The sequence below is a fragment of the Tasmannia lanceolata genome, unplaced genomic scaffold (assembly GCF_043159265.1).
Source record: "Tasmannia lanceolata isolate RefF3 unplaced genomic scaffold, GAP_Taslan_0.1 ptg000011l, whole genome shotgun sequence".
NCBI classification, from domain to species: Eukaryota; Viridiplantae; Streptophyta; class Magnoliopsida; order Canellales; family Winteraceae; genus Tasmannia; species Tasmannia lanceolata.
In genome coordinates, this window is record NW_027518688.1 from 9,514,652 (window position 1) to 9,526,240 (window position 11,589).

Sequence of the window (11,589 nt, forward strand, 5' to 3'; positions counted from 1 at the left end):
AGGAAACCCTAATCACAATTTGAACACATACCGTAGAGAAGGAGATTTGTAGCGAAAGGAAGATGATTTGTAGCAAAAGGAAGGAGATTTTCGCCGAAAATCTCCTCTTCTCCGGCCAAGAGCTCGTCGTTTCAAGAGGTGGGAGATTTCAGTTTAAAAAAAGAGTAAAAAACAAGAGAGATAAGGGGGAAGGTAAGAAGATGGTAGGTGAAAAGTGCATAAAGGGCATTTGCATCCAAAAACACTCCTGGGGACGCGTTTCCCCCTTTTTTGAGAAATTAGCCAACTTAACACTTTTTTGAGAATTTCGGCTAAAAGTCATATTTTTTTTAGAATTTTCCCTTGTTTAAAACTTTTACAGCAAAAAAAAAAAACTTCTTTTTGGTGTAAAATGCTTACAAACATGTTTTAAACATATCAAATGCGTTTTTTTGGCCAACTCTCCAATTTCATCATCGCTATATTTTGAAAATGACTAAATCTTAAATGCATTGAAAGCATTTTTTTGTGTTTTTGTTTATTTCACCTTTTTTCTACATTTTTTAACCAATATCTTATTAAATCCAAATTTTCCGGTCCTGTTTTTTTCTTCCCCCCCCCCAGCACATTTTGCTAACTATGGTACTAAATATGCTCCAACGTACCCAAGGGATTACCACAAAAAATACAAAAAAAGACCAAATCAGGATAACACACACCACCATCTACCCCACTATAAAAATGGGTTTAATTAAAACCTAAAAAACATGCTCAAATGGTCACCATTTTAACCCATTGAAATTCCATTAGAATCCACAATTCCTCCTCTCCAATCTCATACAATCATTGCATTAAAAGAATCACCAGAAAGGGAAGTAAAATAGCTGCAAGGCCATTAGAGAAACACACCCAAAATGTCCAAAACACACATACTCGTAAACAACCCAATGAAAAACCCTTCAATTGTTTCTAGATAAGTATGGAACATATTCTTCAATGGGTGCCTAAAGCTAGAAACGCCACAGAGAAAATTGACAGTCCAGGTGGACGGCCAAGATTTAGCCAACAATCCCTCAATCCGTGTGAGACTTATTCTAACCAATCAGAGGCCACTATTCTCTTAAATGGCAACCCTCTCTCCCCTATCCTATAAATAGAGACAAATCTTAGTTTTTGGGTCGTCAGTGTCCATCTTTGTGACTAGAAAAATAGATTTTGGAGATGTCAGAAGGTGAAGTAGTATCAACCATGGCTGTTGGGCCTGTTGTGGAAACTCAGGCTGAGAAGCCAACAGAGGAGGATACCAAGGCTTTGAAAGAGAAAAAGGCTACAAGAGAGAAGAAACCCAGAAAAGCCAAGCCCTCTAATCCTTCTCATCCACCTTATTTCATGGTAATCTGAGAAACCCATTTTTAGTTCTCCTTTATATTTAATTTTCTTGCTTTATAGTGTCTGTTTTCATTCAATTACTCTGATTTTGCTTGTGGGTTTCATCAGTTTTTAACTAAAAAAGAGGGGAAAATGATATATTTGCCCCCTTTTTAAATTTGGAACCCCCCCTCTAGTGTTCATAAATACACTAGAGGGGGCTATCCCAAAGTAAGAAAAGGGGGCAAATATATCACTTCCACCTTATTTCATGGTGATCTGAAAAATCCATTTTTAGTTCTCTCTATCTGATTTTGCCTTCTCGCCTTTTTTTCATTCAATTTGTCTGATTTTGCATATGGTTTTCATTAGTTTTTAACTGAAAAAGAGGGAAAAAATGATATAATTGCCCCCTTTTTTACTTGGGACAGCCCCCTCTAGTGTAAGATAGTAGTCTCAAATACACTAGAGGGGGCTTTCCCGAGTAAGAAAAGGGGCAAATATATCACTTCCACCTTATTTCATGGTAATCTGGAAAAACCATATTTAGTTCTCCTGTATATTTGATTTTCTTAGATTCTTTTGTCCTTTTTTATTCAATTTGTCTGATTTTGCCTATGGGTCTCCTCTAACTTGGGATAGCCCCCTATACTGTAAAAGAGTAGTCATACATACACTACCTGAGGCTGTACCAGGTAAGAGAAGGGGGTCAATATATCAACTCTTTTTTTTTTTTTTTTGGTTCACATTTCATTTGTATTGAATTTGATTGATGTTCTTGGGTTTTCAGATGATCAAGGAAGCCCTCATAGCTCTGAATGAGAAAAGTGGTTCAAGTGTTCATGCCATAACCAAGTACATGGAGGAGAAGCATAAAGCAGTACTTCCTGAGAATTACAAAAAGATGTTATCCCTTCAGTTGAAGAATTGTACTGCCAGAGGAAAGCTTATTAAGATTAGGGCTTCCTTTAAACTGTCTGAATTGGGTAAGAAGGATAGTTCTACAGCTGCAAATAAAAAGAAATCCTCAAAGAAAGTTGAGAAGTCTCCTAAAGCTGTGAAGCCTGCAAAGAAAGTGGGTGCCAAAAAGGCTAAGAAATCTGCCCCTGCAAAGCCAAAGCAACCCAAATCTATTAAATCTTCTGGTGCTAAGAAGGCCAAAAAGACTAGTGCCTGATGATGGGAAATTATTTGGCCTCCAAAGTCCGAACCAATAACAAGAACTTTTTGCTTGTGTATATGCAGACCTTGTCTTTAGCCCTGTTGCCTTAACTTTTTGTTTCTTCCTTTTTGGGTTGCTCATAAACTCACTCTATACTGTACAAATTTGGAGTGTGTGATAATGGAGATATGTAGAAGTACCTTTTTATTGTTGCTCTCAAGAGCTTTTTTTGTATATTAGCAAGTGGTAAAGAAAAAGATGGTGGATTGAGATGTTTGTTTTGACAGTGCTGCAAAGTGTGAGTTAAAATTTTGGTTCAATTTTTTAGTGGGTGCTTTTAAAATATTCGAAAATATTGAAATGCAGCAATAAAATGGTACAGGAAATCAACTTAAAAAGGCCATATACGGTATTCAGAGAAGAGATGAGGGGGATGAAAAGGGATGAGAAATGGGTATCAAGGTTGCCTGCCGTACTAGCAAATGAATGGCTTAGATCATTTTCAGGGCACTATGAATGGTTAAGATTTTCTTAATGCTCCTAGCAAATTGATGGTTTAGATCAGGGTTACCTAGTTTGCCGAATCAGAGACGACACGTATGTCCATTTTATATCTTTTGGGGCGAGCGATCCTTCTTAAGCTGCACCACCGAGAGCAAAGGAGTTTTTATATATTTTTTGATGGGTAAGCTGGGGCTAGGCAGGACCCCTACCAGATGTATTAAGAAAAAAAAAAAAATGATAAACGAACAGGAAACAAGAGCAACCCTCACCTGAACAGGAAGGGAGAACAAAAGAAAAACACGAAAGGCTCAAGAGAGCAATACAAAAGGGGAAAGCAAAAGAAATCAGCTAATCAAGACAAAGCACCCTGATGATCAATAAGCAAGACCTCACAAACAAAACGGCCCTGAAAATAGCAAGCAGCCCCATTTTATATCTTGAGTGGTAGGAAGACGGGTCGGGTTTTGAGGAACCCAACCCTACCATGATAAATCTCAGGTCGGGTCGGAGTTTTTTTTACGTTGACGCAATTTTTTAAGGAAAACTCTTGTTTGGCAAGGCAACTCAACTCGTAGAAGTAGAAAAACTCAAGCTTGGCAAACTCTCTAGTGTATTAACTAATAACTAGTCCAAAGAAAATAATGCATTATCAAATGAAAATGATTTTACACATATGAGATAAACAACAAGCTATTTAGTGCATTAACTATTTAGTTGAAACTTGAAACCCTAGAGCTAAAGGGGGGAAGCGAACAGAAGATGAAAAGAGTCTCTCTGATTGTGTGCGTGCGTGAGTTTTACTTTCAAGTTTTCACTTTTAAAGGAAGAAAGTTTTAGAAAAAAAAAAACATACTATAACTAAAGTAACTCGGGTCGGGTCGGGTTGGGCCCTTTCAAACTCGGCTCGACCCGAGATTCATGCAGGCTTTTGGATCGTAGACCCGGCTCTACCCGAAAGTAATGCTAGACATGATTTTTCCAAAACAGTGTACTTTAACTCGTACTCTAGCATCTTCTTACTGATGTAGTAAATTGGCTTCTCCCTTTTAGACTCTGAATCTTGCTGAGCAAGCATGCAACCCATCGTTGTATTTGTGATAGACAAGTACAACAACAACGGCTGGCCGTGAATGATAGGTGATAGAACAGGAGGTAAAGATAAGCACTGCTTAACTTTTTCAAAGGCCTTCTGACATTCTTCATTCCACTTCTTCGAGGAATTCTTCTTCAGAAGCTTAAAAATGGGTTCACACGTCATCGTCAGATGTGATATGAACCGTCTCAGATACTGAACTTTGCCAAGGAAACCTCGGATTTGCCTTTCTGTCTTTGGCGGCTGCATTTCTTGAATCGCTTTAATCTTTTGCGGGTCTACCTCGATCCCTCTTTCGCTGACCATAAACCCCAAGAGTTTTCCTGATGTAACACCAAAGACGCACTTACTCGGGTTTAGGCGAAGCTGATATTTCCTGATTTGCTCAAAGAACTTTCTCAGGGCGACAATGTGCTCAGGTGAAGTTTTGCCTTTCACAATCATGTCATCGACATATACTTCGACCTCTTTATGGATCATATCATGTAAAAGAGTTGTAGCAGCCCTCTGATACGTAGCACCAGCATTTTTTAGACCAAACGGCATCACCCTGTAGCAGTAAGTACCCCACTGAGTAATGAACGCTGTCTTCATCATGTCCTCTGGCGCCATCTTAATCTGATTGTAGCCTGAGAACCCATCCATAAAGGATAAAAGAGCATGACCCGCTGTATTATCAACCAGGAGATCAATGTTTGGAAGAGGAAAGTCATCTTTAGGACTTGCCTTGTTCAGGTCTCGAAAATCGACACACATTCGAACTTTCCCGTCCTTTTTGGGCACCGGTACAATGTTCGCAAGCCATTCTGGATATTCAACAACTTGAATAAATTTTACTTCTAACAACTTCTTTACTTCTTCGTAAACTTTCAACTCCCATTCGGTTTTGAGTTTTCGGAGCTTTTGCTTCTTTGGCTTAATACCAGGGATTAAGGGTAATCGATGTTGAACAATTTTCTCATTTAATCCCGGCATGTCATCATATGACCAAGCAAAAACTTCCTTGAACTCTTTAAGTAAGGCGATTAATTCCTCGCGTTCTTCAGGAGATAAAATTTTGCCAATTCGAATCTCCTGAATCAAGGTTGCATCACCTATATTCACAGTTTCAATTTCCTCTTCGAGTGGTTTTGCTCGGCGACTCTCATCCTGTTGAATCATGTATTTGATTTAAGGGGGAGTGTCGTCGGCATCCTCATCAGAGGGGGAGTCTTGATTGTTATTATTAAGATTATTAGATTCTGAAGCAGAAACATTAGAAATAAAAGTAGAGACAGGAATGTACTTAGAAGAAGAATGCTTTATTTCATTGAATGTTGAATCAAGTACATCAAATGAAGAATTACCCACATCGGGCTTTACAATAGACTCTTGAAACAAATTTACAGACTCAACGAATATATTGACATTTGTGTCAATTGACTCTGAACTATGCACTGAAATAATATCTGAATCATCAATAGAAACAACATCTGACTCGATCCTGGTGGAAGAAGAAGAATCACCATCGACCTCAGGAGACTCAACCTTTATATCACCTGCATCAAGAGAATCGTTAGAATAAACAGACTCTGAATCAGACTCAAAGACTGACGTGTACTTACGGACAACCGACTCTTTTGAAGGGACACAACTGTATAGGAAAGTAACCTGAGGTATGACCTGAAAGGTCCAGTTAGTCAATTGTTCCTCTGCCGGGCTGATTAAGTGAGTAGGGTTCAGAATCGAGGCCCTCCGATCAATCACGGTAATAGTCTACAAATCTTCAAGAAACATTGAATTCAGCAGGCTTGGTTCTATATGTTCTGCCCAATCAGCTTCTGACTCAACTTCCACGATCTGCACACCCGTCTGCTTATTTTCTAATTCAAGATCGAAGAAAATTTTGAAACCTGGCAACATCTGTCCTGAACTCTCGTCCAACCAAGTCTCGGCAAAGCCACAGAAAGGGACATCTGCGCCCTCTTGTCGGAACCGGCCATTCATTGTCAAATTAATCGGCGCCATTGGTAATTCTAACCCCCTGCGGCGACATTCAGCCCATTTCCGCATCAACTGCTTCATTTCTTTAATCTCTTTCTTCGCGGGCTTGTACCCCAGTCCAAATAAACCATTGAATGATCTAAACTCGGGGAATTCAGTCAAACCCTGATGATATTTACCCAGCCCTGCACCTGGCATGTATCCCTGTCGGCGAATCATCCTGACGACATTTGAGTTTGTACTGGTCAGGAAACAAATTTCCTCATTCATAGCTTCCTTAAAGGTGATGGCAGTCACTTCTAGTGAGAACCCAGTCAAACTAATATCCTCAGTCTTCTCCACATTCAGATCCTGAGTAATCAGCCCTACTTCAAGGTTTGGGTCTCCCTTTACAGTTATCACTCCGTTTTTGTGAAGAAACTTCAGCTTTTGATGGAGAGAGGATGGGACAAATCCAAGGGTTGTCCCAGTACTCAATGGGCAGACATTCAGAGTAGAGCCGTTGTCAACCAACACCTCTGGTACTCTCTTTTTGTTGCAAACAACAGTGACTTTTAGAGATTTTGTGTGGTCTCGGCCCTTAGAAGGCAGATCATCATCATTGAAAGACAGGGTCTTAGACACTCTTGTCATGGCAACCAAGCTCACCAATTCATCAGGAGTAGTGTCAACTGAAACCTGTGCTAAGTTAAGTTCTCGAAGAACTAACTTTCCATGCTTGGATGAAGCCATGAGTAAGCCCCACACAGAGATGTTAGCTTGAGTCTTTTTCAATTGCTTCAACAAATTCTCCTCTTCTTCATCTGCGCTGACTTTATTCTGCTTCAGATTCTCTGCATTTCTTGCAACTTCTGTAGGATTTTCTACACACAATTCCTGAGATTTGAATACACGCCCACCGCGGGTCATATGACGCATCTCATCACAATGGTTATCCAACAACAATAGCTCATCTTCTTCAAAGTCTTTAGCCCTTAAGACATATGAAGCTGTCCTTGTATTTCCGGCACTGTCAGTCTGAAATATACCAGACTGAGATGAAGACGATTCAGCCAATTCATCATCGTCAAATGAGATTACATAAGGCTCCCTCCTTTCTGCTGCTTCCAGCTCTCCTTCGTCAAACTTCATGACATAGGTTTTTTCTGCGGTAATGGCACAAATGAGGGTGGATGGATCGAGTAGAGGTTCATCAGCAAAAATTGCATTGGTAGTAGGAGGGGGCATAGCATGATGGTTAGGAAGTGGGTTCTGAGTGACGTTTGGTCTCTCCACTGCCAACTCGTTTTTGTCAATCATATTTTGAATGGCATGCTTCAAGGCCAAACAATTCTCAGTCAAATGCCCTGGGCCTCTGTGATATTCACAATATTGATCCATCTTCCAGAATGCGGGTAAGGGATTGGGTGGAGGTTTGATATCCGGGAGCCGGATCTTCCTGTCTTTCATAAGCCTCTTGAATATCATTATTATAGGATAGGGAAGAGGATCAAACTTTCTGTCAAAGGTAACTCTTCTTGGCGCCCTGGCAGCTTCTGTAACAACTCTGGCCATAGGACTGGTGTAAGTGACAGCATGAACTTCCTTGGGCTGGACCATAGGTCTTTTCCCTTCTCGGATCTCTGTAGAAACTTTTGCTCTCAGACCCTTTGCTATGGCATCTTCCGTCTGAGTACCCGTCTTGATTAAGTGGTCAAAGCTCGGATAATGCTGAGGAGCAAGAAAATGAAAGTACTGAGGAGACAAACTTTTCAGAACCGGTTTTATCTGCTCTGATTCAGACATTCTCTGGCTTAGCTGGGCAGATTTGCGTCTCCAGCGCCTGATAAAGAAAGTAAAGGTCTCCTGAGGACCTTGCTTCAGCTGTTTTAGGTCTCTCTTCGTGACCTCAATTCCTTCCTCCATCGAGAACTACTCTATCAGTTTCTCAGAAATGTCTTCCAGGGTTCTCACCTCTTCCGGCTTCAGCCTCTGTGGACCCCGATCCAAGGACGGTGCCGAGGGACGCGAGATCCCTCCTGCAATCCTCTAAGATCTCCACAAAGTGAAGGAGAGCTTTGCCAAGGAACTCTCGAAACGGATGCCACTCTCACAGCATAGCATGAGTGGCAATATAAAAAGAAAGAGATACATCCGGATCCGGAGCCAGGGCTCGAAACCAAGATATATCTGAAAAATAACTCAGAGTCGCCATCCATGGATGCGCCATGGAACCAAAACAAATGCTCTGTTTGCAATGGATAACCAGAGATACAAAGGTCCGTGCCTGATGACGAATGGAGAAGGTCTGAAGAGCGCCCCCAATTCGCCCGAGTGCGAACACTTGGTCTCTTATGCCATTTATTATTAACCTCGAAGAGTTTTGGGCAAAATCATGTGAAATGGGAACAAAATATCCCCGGGAAGACGTCTACCTAATCATGCATGACCAGGGGATAAAATAATAAGCACACACAAAATAAAGTAAAAGATGTGTCACCTAATGACAGCTAGGTTATGAGTGACATGCCTAACTGGTGTCTAAGTTCTGGTGAACAAGCACATACATGCTACAGCTAAAGGTATAGGTCTGCACAGGAAAGTAAGAAAACACAACAAAATATAAAATATACAATATAACACAACAAATCCTAAGACTCTAAACGATTTAGCCTGAGTCCTCGGATGGTCTGATGTTCATCCAAAGAAGCCTACGTATCCCCGCCTCCACGAGAATCAAGGCAACGTAGTTCTTCGCGCCTATTCTAAACTAGGATGCCTGAGACACCTAGACCTCTATCCTAGACTCGATCTAAAAGACCGGACCAGTTCTTAAAGCTTCTTGTACGATTATTTAAATTCCAGTGAATTGTAGATTTTAGGACACCCTATATGCCCTAACTAAATGCAGGTTAGCCCTAAGCTAATGCAGGTGGTTCCTACAACCTATGTGTAACTAGGTTGTATTTCGTAAGGAAAACCATGGGATCACTAACGCATCTTAGACCTAGTCATCAATCGGCGATGTGAATCGCCAACTGACCGGACGGAGGCGCTCCTAGCTAGGACAAACTCCTAACTCTAATACAAACACACAACAAGCACACAACAAATCAAAGACAAACCCTAACTCTAAAACCCTCCATCTAAGACAAAGTCCTAACTCTAGAGGAAGATCTTGTTGAAAACAAAGTTTTGAAGAAAAAGTGTTAAAGCATTTATTTACAAAGTTTGGCTGGACTTGGGATAAGAATCCCAAGCTGCACTACGTACCTCGTGGAAGAGGATCAAGCCAACGTAGTTCGAAACGAACTCTCCTACTACACTCCTAAAGCTCAAAAGCATTTCAAAATGACTTAAGATTTTTGATATTTTTCAACTGTTTTTGAATTTTAAGATATTTCAATGTTTTTGAATTTTAAATTTCTAATGTTTTTTGGATTTTAAAGCTTTTCCAATGCTCTGAAACTTTAAATGTTTTCAATCTTAAAGGGAACACGCAAGCACAACCACAAACTAGGGCAAAGCCCTAAATCCAAAGGAGAAAACCCCGAACAAGCAACTAACGCCTCAAAGAGACGATCCACAACAAGTAACTGGTGCCCCAAGAAAAATGAAAATGATCTAAGATCCCTAGCACTGAAGGCTCTAATAAGACTGAGTTAGTCTCAAACGAGGATGAATGACAACAACTCTAAAGGCGGACTCGCTCTAAAAGAGGAGGCCGCCCTAACATGAGGCTAGGTAAATAAAGAGTCTTACCTTTGAGCTAAACCTTCCCTGTTACCGCCATCACCGATGGTAATGTGGACAGGACCACAAGGATCTACTTTTCCATTGCTGACGCGTTTCGAGCGCTCATAAGCATGTACATGGCCAGCAACTACAATATCCACATTGGCCTCATAAAGCAATGGCTTCATGGAAGCCATCATCTTGTTTCCTTCACCTTGATGAGCTCTGTTACTGTTATACCACGGCACATGAAAAAAAACACTAGTAGCCAGGATGTCCTTTGACGGTTTACCTTCGAGAGATCGGCCTTAAGCCAACTATACTGATCTGAGTACTCATCATAATCTGCATAAGAACCAAGCATGACAATATGCACTCCTGCAACTTCAAAGGAGTAATACAAATTTGAACCAGATCCGCTCTCTTCAAAAGGCATCTTCCACCGTGCATTATAGGATTCAAACCCAGCTTTAGTTAAAGGTATGCTCTCTTTTTCATGGTTCCCTTCAGTTACCATCCATGGTCTTGCACTTGCAAGTGGTTGCACCAGCTCGCCAAACGAGTCCTACAGGTGTTGCATGTAATCAGCATAGGAGAGGTCTCCAGGGAGCATATGCACATCGTATTTGTACTTGCCTATATGGTCTAGAGTTGATGAAGTCCAGCCGGATTGACCAAGATCACCGGCCACAGCAAAAGTAATCGGGAATTGAGAGGGAGGGGTCTTGAGGTTGAACTCTGGACCTTGTCCCCCGCATCGATAAAAGTAAATTGTGTCATCTTCCAGAGGTCCAATGACAACATGATGTATCGTTCCAGAACTATAGAATAAGTAACTGTAGGATGTGCTTTCTCCTTGAGATGACGATGTGTATTTTCCAGGTGATGTTCCATATTCGACAACTGAAGGGGAATCATTGTCATCGTCATCATCCGTGATCCATGTGATTCGCATTTGTTTATCCCCCGCCAAAGAAATGTGAACCTGCAAAAGCCTTAGATTGAGAGCCGCCATCACAATTGCCGAGCATTCGCCGATCTTCGACGATTTGCCACCGGTGTAGTTTTCCTGCTGTTGAGGCTGAACATCCAAATGCGTAGTCCTTTCCTCCACCATTTGTAAACAAAATCTCTGCACCACCCCCTGAATTGATTGGATTTGATGATGATACTTATCACCTCTCTAACTTCCAGCGCATCACCCCATTCACCATTGTCAACATACATGCTGGCCAAAAGCACATAACTTGAAGAGCCTTCTGGCTCATCCATAAAAATCCGTTCTGAAATACGCCTAGCCACGTTCAAATTCCCATATATTTTACAAGCCTCGAGCAAATGCACCCCACATTACACTATCAGGCTTCCACAGCAAGGCAAGAAGGAAAGCTTCTGCCTCCTTCAAATGTCCGGCCCGTGCCAAGATATCGATGATACATGTGTAATGCTCTGTTGTCGGCTCAATCTTATACACATTGATCATGTCATTGAAAAGCGGCGGCCTTCGAGAACCAGACCACAATGGCTATACACACTTAACAAGCCGACGAATGTGACCCGGTTAGGAGCGATCATAGCTTGATCTGACCTCACCATCTCATCAAAAGGCTCCGAAGCTTTCATACCTTCTCCACTTTGGGCAAACCCACATATGATTCCATTTCAAGAAACAAAATCTTTCTCTGGCATGCTCTGAAAGAGTCTAAATGCATCGCTCATTTCCCCGCACTCTGAGTACATATCTATAATTGCACTTCCCACAACCATATCAAATTCCAATCCAAAC

At 41.2% G+C, this 11,589-nt stretch overlaps 1 protein-coding gene and 1 pseudogene across 1 annotated transcript; one reads left to right on the forward strand and one right to left on the reverse strand.

Annotated features, from left to right (window-relative positions):
* Positions 1-1,152: 1,152 nt before the first annotated feature.
* On the forward strand, positions 1,153-2,781 carry HIS1-3 (histone H1-3). Its single transcript, XM_077390383.1, has 2 exons — positions 1,153-1,371; positions 2,138-2,781. The coding sequence occupies exons 1-2, from the start codon at positions 1,201-1,203 to the stop codon at positions 2,522-2,524; spliced, it is 558 nt and encodes a 185-aa protein (XP_077246498.1). The 5' UTR covers positions 1,153-1,200; the 3' UTR covers positions 2,525-2,781.
* Positions 2,782-9,826: 7,045 nt separating this feature from the next.
* Positions 9,827-10,920, reverse strand: LOC143885854 (purple acid phosphatase 18 pseudogene; annotated as a pseudogene).
* Positions 10,921-11,589: the final 669 nt, after the last annotated feature.